Here is a 20,547-nt window from a genome sequence, read left to right as displayed (position 1 = left end):
AATATTTAGGAAATGAGTTTTCTTTTCTTTTTTTAAAATTTCTTAAAATTTATATTTAAGGCAATGAATTAAGTGACTTGCCCAAGGTCACATAGCTAGGCAATTATTAAGAGTCTGAGGCCAGATTTGAACTCAGGTTCTCCTGAGTCCAAGGCAGTGATCTATCCACTGTGCCATCTAGCTGCTCCCCCCCCCTTTTTTTTTGGTTTTTACAACTCAATGGGGTTGCTCAAGGTCACAGTTAGATAACTATTAAGAGTCTAAGGTCAAATTTGAACTCAGGTGTTCCAGGGCCAGGGCTCTATCCACTGCACTAACTAGCTGATACTGGAAATGAGGGTTTGTTTTTTTTTAGATTTTTTTCAAGGCAATGGGGTTAAGTGGCTTGCCCAAGGCCACATGGCTAGGTAATTATTAAGTGTCTGAGACCAGATTTGAACCCAGGTACTCCTGACGCCAGGGCTGGTGCTCTATTCACTGTGCCACCTAGCTGCCCCTGAAATGAGTTTTCTTAAAGGAAAAAAGTTTCTTAATTGACCTTAGACAGAAAATAAGACGGAGTTAAAGAAGACAAGGATTGTGGCCAAATTTTCTTTCCAAATCAGCCAAGTTCTTGTCAGTCAATTCTGAATGTTTCAATACACAACTGAGTAGTAAGGACAGAGATTTTTGAATATAAATTTTCAAAGAGTTTCAATTGCATTCATCATTCAGGTGACATCTAAAGAAAGTCATAAACCAAAGGAATCAGTTTACTCACAACTGAAGTTCTCTCATAAATTATTTAAAGCTCTATATATCTCACTGGAAGCCTTCCTCTCTATATTTCATGGGAATCAGTTTTAGCGTTATGGGTTGTTTAATTTGTTCTACCTTATTCTCCCATTTTCTATTTGCATATCTTTGAAAATGGTACAATACAGTTAGTCCACTGTTCTTCAGTCACCTGAAATTTGGTTAAAACATTATGTTGCCCAGGGGCAGCTAGGTGGCGCAATGGATAAAGCACCGGCCCTGGAGTCAGGAGTACCTGGGTTCAGATCCGATCTCAAGCACTTAATAATTACTTAGCCGTGTGGCCTTGGGCAAGCCACTTAACCCAATTTTCCTTGCAAAAACCTAAAAAAAAAAAAAAAAAAAAAACCTACTATGTTGCCCCAAGGTTAGTAACCATAGATAGGGAAAATGTTGATATTAAAAAGTGTGTTTGTGTGTGTGTGTGTGTGTGTGTGTGTGTGTGTGTGTGTGTGTGTGTGTATGTGTGTGTGTATGCCCCAAATCTAGTAATCAGGAGGGCATTAAAACCATGTCACATGAAAAATTTAGTTAATGAAGCTGGTGACATTTAGCCTATAGAATTAGGGGTCTTTTGCCTTTCATTGTTTCTGAGTATTATGTAGACTGCTTCATGTGTTGTAGGCTCTTAAATAGTCACTGAATAGTGATTGACCTAATTGGAAGATACTGTTATGATTCTACTTTGTGAAATTCAAATTCATCCCAAAATTATTACAGTATCATTTTTTTAAGGGAGAGGAAGCATGAAGTAATTAATAGAGAACTTATTCCAGACTCAGGAAGGTTTGGGTTCAGATTCATCTCTGACACTTACTGGCTACTGACATTACTGGGCTGCTCTTAACTTTTCAGTGCACTGCACAATATATGACTATAAAATGCAGAGAAAGTGCCAAGCTGCTTTGGTAGAGGGAATTTCCTTACCTGAGATTTTTCTGCATTAAGGAAAATCCATGGATAGTTCTTATCCATGTCATTTTTTAACTTAGAAAACTCATAGGATTGAATATTTCTTCGCCCCTTGACTCCTAACAAACCTAACTTTACCCTGTTTTGGAATGTTGAAAATCTGGTGGTTTCTTACCTTTTGGAAAAATTTCTTTCAGAGGTACTGCTCCAGGAGGTAAGATTCTGATCACTTGATTAGTTTCTAATAGTATCACACAATTGTTCTGTTTTGGTCTTCCAGATTTACTTTTTCCTTTAGACAAATCAGAAATAGATACAGTCTTTGTGCCCAAAGGTGACTGTCTTTTCCAGGAGTAAACTTCACTGGGTGACTGAAAAAGATAACCAATTAGTGTGTCATAACTTACTCAGCTCTTACTTAAATATCAGTTCTAAACTCTCATTTCACAAGTATAATGAAATAATTTATGTATGTATTTATATCTTTTAAATTATGGGAATGAACACTAGTAAATATAAATATTTCTATTTAAGAAGAATATAAAAAGAGGGTTGTACCTGAAACTGCAAAAAGTCTATCATATAGAGGTTTGGTTTTTAGGGGGGAAATATAGTAAACTCAAAAGTTTCAAAACAGTACTACTTGTCTGTGTCTTCCTTTTAATAACATTCGCTTTCTTTTGTATATTGAAAAAAGTCTTTAATGATTCTCCTCCTGCTTCCCTTTTTGTGGGAGCATCACTGTCACTATGTCCTCTGTATATCGGGAAATAAAAAAAAAAACCTTTTACTTATAATAAATGAGTATCAACAATCAAATTACAGTCACACATTTCTTGGGCTCCTGCCACTGAATTCAATCTTTTTTGGTATTCAGAAAGCTGGCAAGTTTCAGCCCATCTATTATCCTGGTTCAGAATGCTGCTGTCTTCAGGGTTCTTTGGACCATCTCAGGTCAGACTGTTATGGTCTTTTGCCAGGTAGTTATATCAAAGTGAAGACAGATTCTCCAAGTACTTAGGACCTGAAACCTCTAATATAGACTACTTCAGGCTTCAAGATTCTTTGAGGTGATGCAGATCAGACTCAAACAAAAAGTATGGGGTTTCTGAATCTGGTGAGGCTTCTCCATGTGCTCACCCTGGGCTTCCTTTCTCTTGGTTTTGAAGTTCTATAGGCTTTAGGCATGTCCAATAAAAGTGCTAATTGGCTTTGGGCTGGTCTGCTTGCCATGACATTTGCTTCTCTGGAAGTTGACTATATTTTTATGCAGTTATGAGCTAGAAGAAAATGGTTATTCTAATTTTGCTGGAGTAAATGAGGGAAAACTGGGTTTTTCCATGACCTTTCACACTACCATCTTAACCACAGTCCTCAAATAAGAATATTTTTATTTTAAATCCATACATAGCAACTGGAAAGATCAAGCTGTTGCTGCTACAAGCAGAGAGAAAATTAACCGAGAAATCTAGACTGTAACTCATTTTCGAATATAACAAGGTGAAAAACCATTCTCTAATGGTCTAGAAACTAGCTCTGTTGTATGAAGGAAATTATATGCCAATGATAAATTTAATAAAGAATAGATATAAGCTGCTTATGAGGAGAGATTTTTTTTCTCAGTACCTAGCACAGTGCTTGATACAAAAGTTTTAATAAATACTTGTCAGAAGATAGCTCAAACTACATGGAGGAAAAAAAGGAAAACTACATTTACTTAGCAGATGAGAACTTTAAGCAATAAAGACAAAACTTAAAGTAATAGTTCTCATTCCTCTGTAGTCTAAATATTTTTCTATGTACTATGAGATTCTCAAGTGTTTTTGTTTTTCTAAAAACCTGTCCAGACAGAGAAACTATGATCCTGAGCTAACAGTTATGTCCAAGGACCTCATGCTCATCCTGCTTTCATATAGTGTAGCAAGACTTTTTTTTTTTTAACACATTCCTAACTCATGGTAATAGTGGGAAAGGGCTCTAAATTGGAATTTCAGAACCATTATTTCAAAGGGAAATACCACTAGCATTTGTAAGTAACATAGGCAAGATTTATAGGGTAGGGACATTGTTTCAAACTTGATGCAATGTGCATTATTCAGGAAGAATTCCATTCTAACAAACTGTATCCCATTCTATAAAACAAGAGAATTTCCACATGATGCCTACACATTTAGGAATATAGTAAAGTGAATTAGGTTGAGTTATTATAAAACAAGTATGTTCATGAATTATTTATTTAGGAGGCAATTGATTTAACAAAGATACTTTTGATAAGGCATTTCTATGGAGCACTCATTTAAATTTCTATACAATATTAATTATCATTGATTACATTAAATATTTTCAAAATAATTTCTGGTGCAGATATTTTTTTGAAATTACTTTGAAAAGTAAAAATGATCAATGTTTCTTATCAATGCAATTAACAGTAAATTAAAAGCATCAATCTATTCATGATGGAAACAAATTGAAATACTGTAGATAGCACTCATCATAAAGTAATTTACTGTGCTTGAGAGGTCATTTTTGGAAGATCTGAAAGCAATGTGCAATGTTAGTTTGTAACTTCAACTAGCCTTCAATCTATGAGAGATCTTATCTTTTACTGAAACTAATTCTGTAACTATAAATCCTTCTCTACTAAGTCAATCAAAAAATTTAAAAACTATGTAAACTTTCATTAAGAATATCTTATATTCAACTAAAATACAGTGAAAGGATAAATAAATATATAATTATATTTATCTTCTCAGCAACATTATTTTACAATTTTCTTTTGTAGAATTCATCTTTTTAATAAATGTAATATATATAAGATTTGCATAAAATATTTAAAAATGAATAGTGCATAATATTATAATTTTACATCTTCAATCCAAAATTATTACATTTTAAAAAACTTTTTTAAAAGTTTTTTTTTTATTTATTTGAGGCAATGGGGTTAAGTGACTTGCCCAAGGTCACATGGCTAGGCAATTATTAAGTGTCTGAGGTCGCATTTGAACTCAGGTCCTCCTGACTCTAGGGCTGGTGCTCTATCCTCTGTGCCACCTAGCTGCCTCAAAATGATTACATTTTAATAAAATCTGGAGATGTTAAAATAATTTTGATATCATTTAATCTCATTAAAGGGGATTCTTTCCATATTCACTACTTTTAAATTAAGTTTATTCTACTTTTCCTTTAAAGAGAAGATAGAAATAATTTTGTACCACATAACAAAAGATTTTAAAATCAGATTTAAATTTAAACCAAATAATCAAATTTAAATAATGCTTTAAAATAAATTTGTCATTTTCCCTATATTTTCCAACTCTGCCAGTATTATTTATGGTTATCTTTACACAGACTAAAGAAGCTATTATTATATATTATTACATCATTAAGAAAAAAGATTAGAAAAAAATTAAGTGAAATGAAGACAGTCTAGTCAGTTGTAAGATTAGTTTTATATATTAAAATGGTATTTTCTAAAATTTTATAAAAACTCTAAACTAGAGTTTCTTAATTTTTTTGTTATGGACTTCTTTGGATCCTTTCGAAAATTTTCTTTAAAAATCATTACTGAAAAAAGTGTTAAATTTAAGTTAAAAGTTATTACTGAAAATAAGGATATAATTTTTCCCATTCAAGTTCATGGAACTCCTGAAATTTATTCACAGATTCATGGATCCCTGGTTAAGAACTCCTGTTCTGGGGTATCTTAGGACATATTTATAACTCTTTTAGGTGTGTAGCAAAATGTTAAGTTTCTCTATCTCCATCTTTAGAAAGACAACTGATACAAAAGTTTTGCAGGAAAAAAAATATAATTATTGCCATTCTATAGTCAAGACCACAGTAGATACTGTATTACAAGAATATATTCCAGTCTCTGTAATGTGATACCATAACAGCTGTTTTTTTATTTGATAATTCATGCAATTGAGAAAAGCACATGACTGAACTTTACACCCAATATTATTATTTAGGTTTTGCATTTCAAATTATTAGATTAGATTTTATACAGTGAAGTAAACTGACTCATTTAGGCAATTGCATTAACATTTTAAGGCAGAAAAGCTACATAATGAACAAGACTCACATCTTCCACTGCAAATGATATTCTCATCCTACCCAAATGGCATGAACAGAAAATGAACTTTTTAGTTAAGGTTTTTTGAGGATACATCCAAGACCAGATAATATGCTGGCTGTGTGGCTGATAGGGCTAACAGTTTTCTGTTCATTTGACTTTAAACATCTTTTTCTTCAAGGGGAATTGTTCATCCAAGAAGGAAATGAGTTCAGATCAACAACTTTTCTTATATTGAGTTGTCAAAGATAAAGCAGCCCCAAACACACCCGAAGTGGCATGACAGTTCTATATTTGAGGTTGTTCTTTCCATAGTAAAAATCATCAAGCAAATTCAATCACAAAATATATCATAGGGTCACATTATTTTTCTATCCTCAGTCCATTCCTTTTTTCTGCAGTATAGGAAAAAAAAAGTTTTTCTTTTTAAAACTTTATTTACTTATTTTTAACATTTTGAGGTCTAGATTTCCTCCTACCCCTCAGAAACCCACTGAGAAGGCAAACAACCTAATGTCAGTTATACATGTTTAATTATGCAGGGGACAGAACCAAGATGGTGCCAAAAAGGCAGGAATTCCCAGAAACTCAAAAGCCGTCAAATTATGACTCTAGACAAAATGTAGAGAGGCAGAACCCGCAGAAAGATTGAAGGATTCAATTTCCCAGTTCAAGACAACTTAGAAGATATGAGGGAAAGGTCTATTTCACTAGGACCTGGGGTTGGAAAGAACTGCAGCACAGCTGGGCCTCAGTGCATCCAGTCAGAGCAAAGTAGCTCCAGCCTTCTAGGAATAGCCTTCGGGGTACCTAGGTCCATGGGGGCACCTTGGTCCCTGGTGCAAGTTTTTAGACCTCTTGGTTTAGGGATCACCTGGGACAGCTTGAAGGGGTGGTGAGAGAACTCTGCCACACCAGAGCGAGTGCAGAGCCTGAGACAGTGCCAGCCTCAGAGCAGCCCTGTGGTGGAAACCTGTGGGGGAACTGTGGAGTCACCTAGAAGCTGCTTCCAGTATGCTCAGCCCACAGACAGTAAGGGGGTGGGGAGAGACTACAGAAGTCTCTCTGCTCTCCCTGGGGCAAGACTCTGCCATTTGCCCACACTCAGATTCAGGTTGCAGTCTGGGCTCCCACACCACCATAGAGAAGCAGGAACCCTCCTCATAGCCCCAGAGCAGAGGGGGAGAACAGACCACAGCACAGGCAAGAGAGCAGTCAGAGCCTCCCATAAGGAATTGGGGTCCTAAGGGATGTATCCCAAAAACCCCCATAAGCTTTGGAAGTGTGGTAAATCAGTCATATGCTGAGGAAATGAACAAACAACAGAAAAAAGATGAACCTGACCATAGAAAATTACTTTCGTCCCACGGAGGATCAAAATACAGATTCAGAAGAAGACAAAGTCAAAACTTCTGTATCCAAGAGAAACAGGAAATGGGCTCAGGCTATGGATAAACTCAAAAAAAAATACTTTTGAAAAGCAAATAAGGGAGGTAAAGGAAAAATTGGAAAGAGAAATGAGAGCAATGCAAGTAAATCATGAAAACCAAGTCAACTATTTGGTGAAGGAAATGCAAAAAAAAAATACTGAAGAAAATAACATGTTAAAAACCAGCTTAGGTCAAATGGAAAAAAGCAACCCAAAAAGCCAGTGAGAAGAAGAATGCCTTAAAAGCATAACTGGCCAGCTGGAAAAGGAGATAAAAAAGCTCTCTGAAGAAAACAACTCCTTCAATGTAGAATGGAACTAAATCAAGCTAAACGTGAGAAATCAAGAAACAATAAAACAAAACCAAAAGATATCCAGACCAGTGGAGAGATGTGAAAACCAAAAGATATCCAGGCCAGTGGAGAGCCGTGAAAATGTCCCATTGATGTTTAAATACACACGTATGCACACATATTTATTTTATATATTTTTTTTGAATGTACCAATTAAGACCAGTTGAAAAAATAACTTTCTTTTAGAATCAATCATAATTTCTTGAGGAATTTCTTATATGTATATATTAAGATTTTGAAATAGCCAACAGTAGCCACTGGCTACTTGGGTTTGGTTCTGCCTATGAGGAATCATTATTCAGACTTGGGAAACCATGGGTGGAAATAAAACAAAAATTTATTAAAAAGGTCTAGAAAACAGATCCAGGAGAGATAATTTAAAAATTATTGGGCTACCTGAAAGTCATGACCAGGAAAAGGTCCTGGACTTCATTTTTCTTTCCTTATTTTTTTTTAGGTTTTTTTTTTTTTTTGCAAGGCAAATGGGGTTAAGTGGCTTGCCCAAGGCCACACAGCTAGGTAATTATTAAGTGTCTGAGACTGGAATTGAACACAGGTACTCCTGACTCCAAGGCCGGTGCTTTACCCACTACGCCACCTAGCCACCCCCATGCCACCTAGCCGCCCCTGGACTTCATTTTTCAAGAAATAATAATGGCAAAATTGCCCTGAGATCTTAGAAGCAAAGAGTAAAACAGAAACCCATCGATCACCTCCTGAAAGAGATCCTCCCCCCAAAAAACTCCCAGGAATATTATAGCCAAATTCCAAAACTGCCAAGTCAAAGAGAAAATACTACAAGCTGCCAGAGAGAAACAATTCAACCACCTCATATGAACCTTCTCATTTATAAGAGCAGTTAGAAGGAGGGGCAGCTAGGTGGCGCAGTGGATAGAGCACAGGCCCTGGAGTCAGGAGTACCTGAGTTCAAATCCGGTCTCAGACACTTAATAATTACCTAGCTGTGTGGCCTTGGGCAAGCCACTTAACCCCATTTGCTTTGGAAAAACCTAAAAAAAAAAAACCAAAATAAAAAAAAGCAGTTAGAAGGAGCATATATAGACAAGGCACAGGGGGAGTTGACTATAATGGTATAATATAGTAGAAAGATGGAGCCAGTGGGTGATAAAGGAAAGTAGTCGGGGAAAGGAAAGGAGAGGTAGAATGGGCTAAGATATTCCACATAAAAGAAGCAAGAATAAGCTTTTGCAATGGAGTGGAGGCGGGGGAGAAGTGGGGGGAATGAGTGAGGTTTCATTCTCATCAGAAATGTCTCAGGGAAGAAATTCATATAAACACAATAGGATATAGAAATCTATCTTACCCTAGGGAAAAAATGAGAGGAAAGGGATGGGATAAGGGGGATAGGGGAGGGAAGGGTAGAGTGGGTGATAGAAAAGAGGGAAGAACTTGGGAGAGGGTACTCAGAAATAATATACTTCTGAGGAGGGACAGGGTGAAAGGATAGAGAGAATAGAATAAATAGGAGTGGGAGGAAGAGAATGGAGGGAAATACAGCTAGTAATAGCAACTGTGGGAAAAGATATTGAACCAACTTCTCTAATGGACTTATGATAAAGAAAGTAACTCATCACAGAGACAGAGCTGATGGAATCTGAACACAAATTGAAATACACTTTTTTCTCTCTCCATTTCTCTTGAGGTTTCTCTATCCTTTTTTTGGGGGGGGGGAAGGGAAATAAACCAAAAAAGAAAAAAAGAAAACAAAGAAATCATGCAAAGCATTTTCTTATTAGCCAGATTATAAAAAAAAAGTAAAAAAAAGTGATAAAATTCAACTTCAATTTGTATGCAAAGATCATCAATTCTTTCTCTGGAGTTGGATAGCATTCTTTTTTTTCATCATGGGTACTTTGGAAATATCTTGGATCAATGCAGTTCTAAAAGTAGCCAAGTCTTTCACAGTGTATTATCACTACAATATTGCTATTACAATACTGACTTACTTTTTTATCAGTTCATATTGGTCTTGCCATCTTTTTTTTCTGAAATTACCCCATTTATAATTTCTTATAGCATGATAGTAATCCATTATAATCATGTACCACAACTTGTTCAGTTCTTCTCCAATGGATGGGCATCCCTCAACTTTCAATTCTTTGCCACCAAAAAAGAGCACTATAAATTTACTTTGTACATAGAGATCGTTTTCCTTTCTTCTTTCATCCCTTTGAACCCCTTCAAGAAGTGGCATTGCTGGATCAAAGGGTATGCAGAGTTTCAAAGTCCTTTGGGCAAATCCAGACTGTTTTCCAGAATAGTTGGACCAGTTCATCATTTCATCAGTAATTTATCAATGTATTTATTTCTCTCATCCCCTCCAGAGTTTGTCAATTTTTATAGGTGTATGATAATAACTCAGAGTTGTTTTAATGAGGTTTTCCTCTGATCAATAGTGAATTTGAGCACTTTTTCATGACTAAAGATAGCTTTGATTTTTTTCTTCAGAAAACTGTTCATGTTGTGAAAATGACTTATTGATCATGTATTTGAAATTTTATTTCATCTGTAATTGATTATATTTTGCAACTATATTCCATAGTCTATATAACCATCTTAGAACTCTTGTCTCTGACTGAAAAAGCTCATTAATCCAAAAGTTTAGTCATTCATAATTGAGATGCCACAGTTGTTTTCTTTTTGATCATTTTTAAATAAATACTTTAAGTAATGTACAGAAGCTTGATACTCTCATTAAAAATTCTAATTTTAAGGGAATTGTTATCCTAATACCATTTTCAAATCACTTTGTGCCAAGGAAATTTATTATCCTTCATAACTTCAGCTCCTTTATGTTGTGTTTTTTCTTAAGAGGTCACAAACTAATGTGGTCTCATCTCTGCTTATTCTTGTGAGTCCATATCCCTGGGTCCAGTATCAGGAGTTTCCAGATGTAGCGGGTCCCATAAATCCATAATGTATTCTTTTAAGGCAGAGAAGATTGGACCTGGTCCTACATGTATGTATATATCCACTTTCCTTAATGTAACCAATCATGTTGCCCTAACCCCCTCTATAGCCCTCTATAATTGCCAATCCTATAACCAATGGTATGATTTCCTTACCTTCTCAGTTCTTTTCTTTATTCTTATAAAAGAAGTTACACCTTCAATTCTTTTTTTTTGGCTAAACTGAGGCAGCTATTAGACTTGCTTTATTAATAGGCTCATGCCCTGTGGATAATATTGATCTGAGAAAATGTGCCTCAGTGAACTTTTGGTTGAATTTTACTTGCAACAATATCCTTTGACCACTTATCAATAGCAGAATGACTCTTATAATTTGACTCAGTTCTCTACATATTTGAGAAATAAGGCCTTTATCAGAGAAATTTGCTCTAATATTTTTGATATTACTTTATTATCTATGATACCTTTTAGCAAAATATAGCTTGCCTGATTATTTCTTTCAATTAGGTCTATTTTTGCTTATGTTTTGTCTGAGATCTTGATTGCACCCCTGCCCTCTTCATTTCAGTTGAAGAATAACAGACCCTGCTCCAGTCCTTCATTTCAACTTTGTGTGTGTCTTTCTGTTCCAATTGTGTCTCTTGAACACAAAAAATTGTTAGATTGTTTTCCAATCCCTTTTGTTATCCCTTCAATTCTAGAGATATATTTATCCTATCCAAATTATCAATTTTAATCACTGTGAATTTCTTTCTATCACATTTTCCTCTTACTATCCTCTTTTTTTTATCCTATTCCTCCTCAAAAGTCTCTTACTACTGACTACTGCCTTCCCCAATCAGCCTCCCCCCCTTCATTGTAATATATCCCTCCATCTCTTATTTCCCTCTTCTCCTATTGGGTAAGATAGATTTGGATACCCAGTTGAGTGTGTGTGTGTGTGTGTGTGTGTGTGTGTGTGTGTGTGTGTGTGTGTATGTTTTCCCCCTTTGAGCCAATTATAATGAGAGGGAAGTTAAAGCATTGCCTGCCACCCCTCCATTTCCCCCTCAACTATAATAGATTGTCCTTGCATGCCTCCTTTAAATGAGAAAATTTTCCCCATTCTACCTCTCACTTCTCCCTTCTCCTAGTGTATTCCTTCTTCTCACACCTACATTCCTTTTTGGAGATCATCCCAACATAATCAACTTGTACTTACACCTCCATCTATTGGGATTCCTTAATTGTTCTAAAAATGATAAAATTCTTAGGAGTTATATGCATCATCTTCCCCATATGGGAGTATAAATAATTTATCCTTAGTGAGTCCTCTATTAAGTCTCTTTCATGTTTGCTTTTCTTGCTTTTATGCTTTTCTTGGGTATTGTGTGTGAATGTCAAGTTTTCTATTCAGTTCTGGTCTTTTCATTAGAACTACTGAAAATCCTCTTTTTCATTAAATATCCATATTTTCCCCCTGAAGAATTAGGCTCAGTTTTGCTGGATGGGTGATTCTTGGTTGTAATCCTAACTCCTTTGTCTTCCTAAATATCATTCCAAGTCATCTAATCCTTTAATGTGGAAGTGCTAAATCTTGTGTGATTGTGACTGTGGTTCCACAATACCCGAATTGTTTCTTCTCCTTTTTTTTTTTAGTTTTTTTGCAAGGCAAATGGGGTTAAGTGGCTTGCCCAAGGCCACACAGGCTAGGTAATTATTAATTGTCTGAGACTGGATTTGAACCCAGGTACTCCTGACTCCAGGGCCAGTGCTTTACCCACTGTGCCACCTAGCTGCCCCTGAATTGTTTCAAGCTGCTTGCAATATTTTCTTTATGTCCTATGAATCCTGGAATTAATTATAATATTCCTGGGAGTTTTCATTTGGGGATCTATTTCAGGAGGTGATAGGTGGATTCTTTCAATTTCTACTTTATGTTCTGGATTTAAAATAGTGCAGTTTACCTTTATAATTTCTTGAGATATTTCATATTTTCTCATATTTTAAAATTCTTTTTGGTTTGTTTTCTTTTTTTGTCACAGTCATATAGTCATTAACTTCCACTTGCCCAATTCTAATTTTTAAATTATTTTCTTCAGTGAGCTTGCATACCATTTTTCCCCATCTGTTCAATTCTGCTTTATAAGTTCTTTTCTCCAGTGATTTTAGTGTTTCTTTTACTAAACTGTTAATTTTCTTTCCATAATTTTCTTGCAATACTCTCATTTACTTTCCTAATTTTTGCTCTACAATTCTGCATTCTTTCTTTAACTCTTCCAGGAATTTCTGCTGACTTTGGGTTGAAATGGTTTTTTTCTTTGAGGTATTGCCTATGGTTGTTTTCCCAGTGTTGTCCTCTAAGTTTGTCTTGGTCTTCCCTGCCACTGCAGTAGCTTTTTGTAGTCAGTTTTTGTTTGTTGTTGTTTACTCATTTCCCAGGTCATTTCTTCACTTTTTATTAAAACTTTTTTATATAAGTTGGTCTCTGCTCCCCTTGTGCTGGGGAGGTACTGTGTTAAAAGCTAGTTCAGGTTGGGCTGAGGGGATCAGCAGGTTTTCAGTATTTCCAAAGTGGTGTTATCATGGGTGAAGTATGTTCACTGCTTTCTTGGTCTGCGCTCTGCTCTTTAACTAGGAAAGGCTCTTCTGAGTGATCATAAGTGCTCCTTTTCACCCACAACTCCTTATGGGCAAGAGTTTCCAATCAGTATCAGCTGAAGCCAGGGCCAGCAAAAGATTCTCTGAAATCTCTTTCTGACCAGTTGTCTGACTTGTTCCTGTCTCTGGGCTGAGGGATCCCAAAATTGCTGCGGTGGCCTTGGCCACCTCTAGAGATCACAGCCGATGCCCTTACCTACTCTAGGATTATGCTCACCCAGGTTATAGACCTCTCCTGCAGACATCCTAAGTTATCTTAAACTGGAAAAATGTCTCCTTCTGATCTTTTACTGACTTTGTTACTCCAAAATTTCATTTGAGGCATTATTTTAAGGTTGCATGGAAGGGAATGTTGGGTGAATTCAACTGAGTACTCTGCTATCTTCTATAGAGGTTTGTAGATAATGTCATATATTTGTGGCTGCTAGATGGCATAATGAAAACCAGGAAGATTCATCTTCTTGAGTTCAAATCCAGTCTCAGATACTTAGTAGCAGTGTGATCCGGCAAATCATTTAACCCTGTTTGTCTCAGTTTTCTCATCTCCAAAATGAGCTGGAGAAGAAAATGTCAAACTATTCCAGTATCTTTGCTGAGAAAATCCCAAATAGAATCACAAGAGTAGGACAGAACTGAAACAACTGAACAACAATAATATATAGATAGATAGATACATGTACACACACACAAACACACACACACACACACACACACACACACACACTCTGCAGGGTGTCTGGATATTTAACTTTGTCATGCAGACTCCTATTGAATGAGAGATCTTTGTTTTTCTTTTTCCTTCCGTTTGTCTTCCAGTCAACTATAGGGAAAACATGGCCACTAATAAGACAGTGGAATTGTGCCTAGGCTCTGGTGATTAAGACTTCAGTAAGGAGGGAATCATCAGTTGTAGTGATTTATTAACAATGGTACTCCTGAAGACTTTGTAGCATTACCATCTCATCTATAATTAAATTCTATAATGTGTATAATATCTCCTTAAAAATAGAAACTTCTTGAAGGCAGGAGTTGTCTTGATTTTTCTATATCCCCAGGATTTAACACAATATTTGATACATTAGAGTTTTATCAATTCTTTTTTTCTCACATTCTCTCATTCATTCATTCTCCTTCTGGACTGGAAATAATATAATACAATAGATACCTTTGTGATATTTAAATGCTAAGGTAAAAGACAAAGAAATATAATACTTTAAAATTCTAGGAGTTAGGTGGGGCACTTGTGATTTATTTTCCAAACATTTTATTGAAAAATGATTATTACTTTTTAATTATCACAGTTTACATATTATATTGAATAGAGCACTGGCCCTGGAGTCAGGAGGTCCTGAGTTCAAATTCAGCCTCAGACATTTAGTAATTACCTAGCTGTGTAATCTTGGACAAGTCACTTAAACCCACTGCCTTGGCAAAAATAAAAAGCTTACATACTATAAATTAAGTAAGTCACCTAAGAAACATGCCATATCAATAATTATATTATCTTTTTGCTTACCATGAGATCTGGGAAACCAACAAGTACAGTAGCATAACTATTCTTATCAGAGAGAATCCGGTTAGGAGAAGCAATCTTTTGTCCGACAGCCAAACTTAGATTTTCTGAAGATAATTGGTTGCTTGAAACTTTATGGGGTAAGCTGAGTTCTGATTCTGAAGTAAGGAATTAAAATGCATATTAGTTGAAACTCTCTTGGAAAAAATACAAGTTAATGCAAGTTATCTATTTTCTGTCCTTTCCCCCACTATTCACCAATGGTCTCTCCCAAAATTAAGATCAAAGAGACAGAAATACTAACATTACATTTGACTATGGATGTATTACTATTTATCATTTTAGGCATTTTTCTAAAAATCATTTCAAGTAGGCATGGGATATACTAATTTTATTAAATAGTGTCAATAAAAGAACCCAACAGAAGATCTCAAACTGACACATACTACTTAGGCAGAAGCATGATATTTTCCCACTATTATTATTATTATTATTATTATTATTATTATTATTATTATTATTATTTAGGTTTTTGCAAGGCAAATGGGGTTAAGTGGCTTGTCCAAGGCCACACAGCTAGGTAATTATTAAGTGTCTGAGACCGGATTTGAACTCAGGTACTCCTGACTTCAGGGCCGGTGCTTTATCCACTGTGCCACCTAGCCACCCCTATTTTCTCATAATTATTCTAAAATAACAGCAACTGAATTTATAAGGCCATCAATATATTAATCATTCAACATTAGTTAAGTTTTTACTATAAGTATTTAGAAGAAATTTAATAGACACAGACACAACATACAGCTCTAAAAATTAGAAAAATTTTCTATTTGTCCAGTGATGGAATATGACTTTTGGCAAATGAAAACTTTTCCAGGACTCAGTTTCTTCTAAGCTAATACCCTTCCTACCTAACTGAAAATAGTGTTACAATGGTCAACTAAGAGAATGCATTCAAAAAGCATTTACAGATTCCAGAGTACTACACATATGAGAGCTAATTACTTCTTTTTTTCTTATCAAACATAATGTTTCTGTTAAATGACAGCTAAGGGCAGTATGTGTACCCCAGTACACACCCAAACAAACAGATATAATACATAATTAAACAGACAGAATGCAAAACATTCACCTTTAACAAATCCAAATCCTGTGCTCACTGGCTCTTCTTTCAACATATGCAACTGGCAAACTCCTTTATCTTTTGATTCCACATGTCCAGGCTTAGCTAAAAGGAATTTCCTGTAAACAATGAAAATACACAGTAGATCTGAGTTAAATGAAGTTTTCTCTCTTTTTTTCCAAATCAATCTGAAGTCTGAGAGAAAGTTTGCTTTCATATCCATGATACTTTTCTTCTAATATTTAAAACCTCTGCAGAATTACAGAACCTCAGAGCTGAAATAGCCATTTAGACCAATCATCTTCTATATACAAACCTTTTCTATAATACCCTCAACAGGTGAGAGTAAATCCACCGCTCCAGAGGCAGCCCATTCCATATTTGGGAGTCCTGGATGGTTAAAAAGTATTTCCTTCTATTCAGAGAATTGATTTGTCATATGGCAGACCTGTAGGTCATTGAATTGAAACAAACCTAATTTATTTTTCACATAAAAATCCTTCAAATCCTTTTCCCCTATCTTGCCTCCCTCTGCCCTCAATCTTTCCTTCTCCAAGCTAAATCTTCTCACATCCTTAGAAATATTCTTGTCTGGAAAAGTTTTGAGTGATCCTCTGATGGACCACTCCTCTCAGTCTTCTCAATTTTTTTCCTAAAATGTGATTCCTAGAATGAGAGATGGTACTTGAGGTCTGATAGAACCAGGATAACCTTAGCTCATTCTAGACACTTTTTAATGTAACTCAAGAGTGTGCTGAGAGGCAAGCAGTGCAGCATAATGGATGAAGAGATGACTTTAGAGTTGAGGAGACTCGCACATGGGCTATATGATCCCAGTCAAGTCACTTAACTTCCTCCTGGATCTCCCAGGCAATTTTCTAAATTATAAATCAGTTGCTGATTTGTAATGGAGGAAGAATTTTCTTACTGTGATTCCTCTAACAAATGACTTCACAAATCTAGATCACAAAATAAAACTAACACTGTGAGCTTATGGCTCACTAAAAAATTTTCATTCAGATTTTTCTTTTATACATCTTCTTCATCCTATATTCATACCACCCAGGGTATCCCAAAAGTTTTAGTGTTGCTAAAAATGATTAAAACCTCACTAAAACCTTTGGGACATTCTGTTCACATGTACACACACATACATACACATAAATACACATAGGTATATAATTATGCAACATGACATATACTTATAAAAAGTTGTATACACAGGATAACCTAGAAGTCCTAATTCAAACTTAAAAATCTTTAAAGTTGCATCAGACTTTTAAGACACTCAGTATACACATACATATGTAAGTGTCTATGTACATACCATGCAATACCCATACATGTCTACAAATGTAGGCATGCATGCATGTGTATGTAAATCTGGCTAACACTCTCTGCCACTGCCTCTGCCTCTGCCTCTCTGTCAGGCTTGGAACCACTCAGCACTGCATGCCCTTATCAGAGAAGGTGCTGTGCTTTGTGACCAAAGCCGACTTGTAATAGCTGAAGAGAAATGCGAACTATGCAGATTTAAAGATTGCATACAAAATTTCACGTGAACTATTTGTGCCAGAAGTTTGGTAGAACATTCCGAGCTCATATTGGCCTGATCGGCCATAGTTGGACACACTGTAGCTTGTCTCTAGAATAGTGATTGTCATTTTGGTCTTCTTTGAGAACCAATGACAGCAACCAACTTAAGGGAGTGACACAAAAGTTTTAGTTCAGGCTTTAGTAGCTTAAAACTTTACTCAGATTTGGAGGCAAAATATGTGATTCTGTTAAATGACAGCTGAGGACTGTTTGTATGAGGAAACAGAAATGGTGTTTAGAAGGGGGTTTAGAAAAAGACAGCACATGAAAAAAGTGATGATAACTAAGTGACATTCTCCAAAAAGAGAAGGTGCAGTCAAAAGGGGCAACAATGACAAAATGGTGACCTTGCTCATTCCCCTAAGCAGTTTTCACTCTTATAGCTGGCTCATCTGTGCTTCTTTCTAGGAACTGCCAGGAGCTGTCACCCTGACCTTGTTTGAAAACCAGCGGGACCAAATCCATCAATGGCATGATGTGCCTTGACAGGCTGCCTTCACTCATCCCTCTGGAGGGGAGTGAAAGCACATGAAGCAGGGGTGTGGGGATGTGAGCAAGCTGCTACGGACCAAGCTTCCAGGGGGCCCAAAACACTGCATTCAGCGGCCCTGACAGCTTCAGTAGGAGAGGTCGCACAAACACAAGCGCTTCCAAATAAGGACACATAAAACTGAAATAGAAACAGACAAACAGATGAAACTTGTTGGGGCAAATTCCATCATCTGACAAGAAAATAAATGATCTGGAAAGAAGATGGAAGACTCTAAAAAATAGGAATATATGACCTGAAACTAATTTAGAGTACTTCTAATTAGACATGAATTATCTATTCTAATGAGGAAAAAGACAAAAACAAGGATAAGTTACAGACAACAGCAAAGCTAATTTCTGCTATTAATTTCAAGCTCCATATCAATTGAAGACTATAAGTACTTTAAGAAATGATCATATTTAATTCTTTTAAGTTTCCTTCCTTTTCTTCCTAATAATTCCCACCTAAAAGAGGCGATGACAAACAGTTAAAGGGTAGAGAAGAGGGAAAAAAGTCTGCATAATTCACAAAGGAAATTATCTCTTTAAATTTCATGTCAGATACTGTATGGTTAAACCTACTGATTTGTATTGTTCTCAATCAGAAGCCATCTGTCTTCAGCTACTAGGAAAACTGACTGGAGGTTAATGGGAAGGGAGATGGTGTGTGTTCGACCCTCTAGGACATCTAGAACAATCAGGCTATTTCTGTAAAAGACAAACAAAAAAAAATTCATTTGTAAAGGGAATGGATAAAATAGGGTAACACTTCAGATTCTTTTAAAAAAACAAGTTCTTACCCATTTTCTTTGTAGAAAACAAGCCAGTTTTTGTGTGAAAACTCTTTACACATTTTGTAATCTCCCTAAAATAAAGAAAACTACACATTATTCACATTAAATATGTCAGTATATTTCATATGGTTCACCTTGCTGTGGGAATAAATTTACATTAATATTGATTAGAAAGGTAAAGTAGAAGAAGAGAATTCAAAGAGCCTGGGGTCAAGTCCTAGTTCTGCAGCTTACTAATGCCTTTGATGCCATTGGCTGAGTATTTTAACTTCTCTTATCTTCTCATTTGGAAAACAAGGACACTGAATTTGATGATGCCACTGCAACTTGGTGATCTCCTGCTCCTAAGAATACACCACATTGATGCTTAAGTGAAGATACCTGAATGGTTTAGTCCATTGTAACTGAAAACTTCTTTTGTTTCTTTTTTCTTTTTTTTAGTTTTGCAAAGCAATGGGGGTTAAGTGACTTGACCAAAGTCACACAGCTAGGTGATTATTAAGTATCTGAGGTCGGATTTGAATTCAGGTCCTCCTGATTCCAGGCCAGCTCTATCAACTGCCTTCTAAAAGCTGCCCCATAGTTGAGTACTTCTGTGTTCAAGTGATCTACTATCCTTAGTCTTCTCAGTAGCAAAGACTATATGTTTATGTTACCATCCCCATAGACTTGATGATTTCTAGGCTCTAAAGTTCCAACTGTAATTCTATGACTCAACATTCATGCCTCTTCTTCCAGTCTCCTTTAGTAAAACATTCCACTATGTTCATGTGTAGTTCATAGTTAAGATATTTGTTTTCTCAACCCATTGTTTTTGTGGCATTACCAGATTAAATTATATTTCAGGGTTGATGGTATACACACTCATTTAAGATGTACTAAGAAAATGACCAAAATTCAATATAGAAGGTAAACAAGTCTCTAAATAATTAACTAATGGAAGCATTTGCTGTATCACAAATAACATGAGGAACACTGCAATTCTATTACATCAATATAGTAAATAGATTGGAATGCTTTTTTTGTTCCAGTCTCATATGATCAGGTATGTTTCTGCTCAGTACAGTGAAAAGCTTGCTCTATATAAGAGATCTGTCTGGGAGGAAATGCACAAGGTTTTTATGCACACATAAATATAAAATATAAATAAAAATTTAAAATATGGATTATGTTTACCACATGGCTAATAAATTAGATATGAATACTGTCCTTCTTTAGCTTATCATGTTCTGGTTCAGTATTTCTGGTACATTCTTATAAATGCAGGATTACTAGGAAAATGTGATTATCTTTTGTTATCCTTTTGTGTGATCATATTCTACACTTATATAATAGTTAAATTTTATTGTATGCTATCCAAAGTGTGGTGGGGTATAACAAAAAAGTGAGAATTTTATAGTGATAAAATATCCTTTTTCATAATTGCTTTGAGTTTTACATTTTGGAATAGTTTGAAACTTCTTACAAATTCTTCCTTGCTCCACCAGGAAGCTTTTGTAGGGGCAACCTCCTCTTCTGAAGGGAGGACAAGTCTTCGGAGGGTTCGGTTGTTGGTATCTAACAACAGGATAGCATTACTCTGTAAACAGAGAAGAGAATGAGTAAAGTTAGTTCATTTTTTAAAAAGCTGTAACACTGACTATAGGATGTCTTAGTATACTGGAAGTGAAGGAACTCATTTTAGTTATAAATCAAATGGAAGACATAAAAAATGAACTTAAAAAACGCTGAAAATACAAAATGATTTTCACTTGCTAGAAAATCTTAACTCTGAAATGGTTCTGAAATTTTATTATTAGATTAAGCTAAAAGGCATTCTTTTCAAGATTGTAACTCTGAAGTGTTTATTTACTTGG

General features: G+C 35.6%; 1 protein-coding gene across 1 annotated transcript in view; it reads right to left on the bottom strand.

Annotated features, from left to right (window-relative positions):
* The window catches only part of VWA8 (von Willebrand factor A domain containing 8), a 469,402-nt gene that overhangs the window by 147,717 nt on the left and 301,138 nt on the right, over positions 1–20,547 (bottom strand). The window contains exons 30-35 of the mRNA XM_074191741.1: positions 20,157–20,270; positions 18,698–18,762; positions 18,480–18,605; positions 15,780–15,889; positions 14,651–14,805; positions 1,883–2,078 (exon numbers count right to left, since the gene is read on the bottom strand). Of these exons, the coding sequence (XP_074047842.1) occupies positions 1,883–2,078; positions 14,651–14,805; positions 15,780–15,889; positions 18,480–18,605; positions 18,698–18,762; positions 20,157–20,270 (766 nt within the window). The remainder of the gene's footprint in view (positions 1–1,882; positions 2,079–14,650; positions 14,806–15,779; positions 15,890–18,479; positions 18,606–18,697; positions 18,763–20,156; positions 20,271–20,547) is intronic.

Source organism: Macrotis lagotis, chromosome 6 (assembly GCF_037893015.1).
Source record: "Macrotis lagotis isolate mMagLag1 chromosome 6, bilby.v1.9.chrom.fasta, whole genome shotgun sequence".
Classification (NCBI taxonomy): domain Eukaryota; kingdom Metazoa; phylum Chordata; class Mammalia; order Peramelemorphia; family Peramelidae; genus Macrotis; species Macrotis lagotis.
Note: the sequence above shows the minus strand (reverse complement) of the source record. Positions and strands in the feature narration are given on the sequence as shown.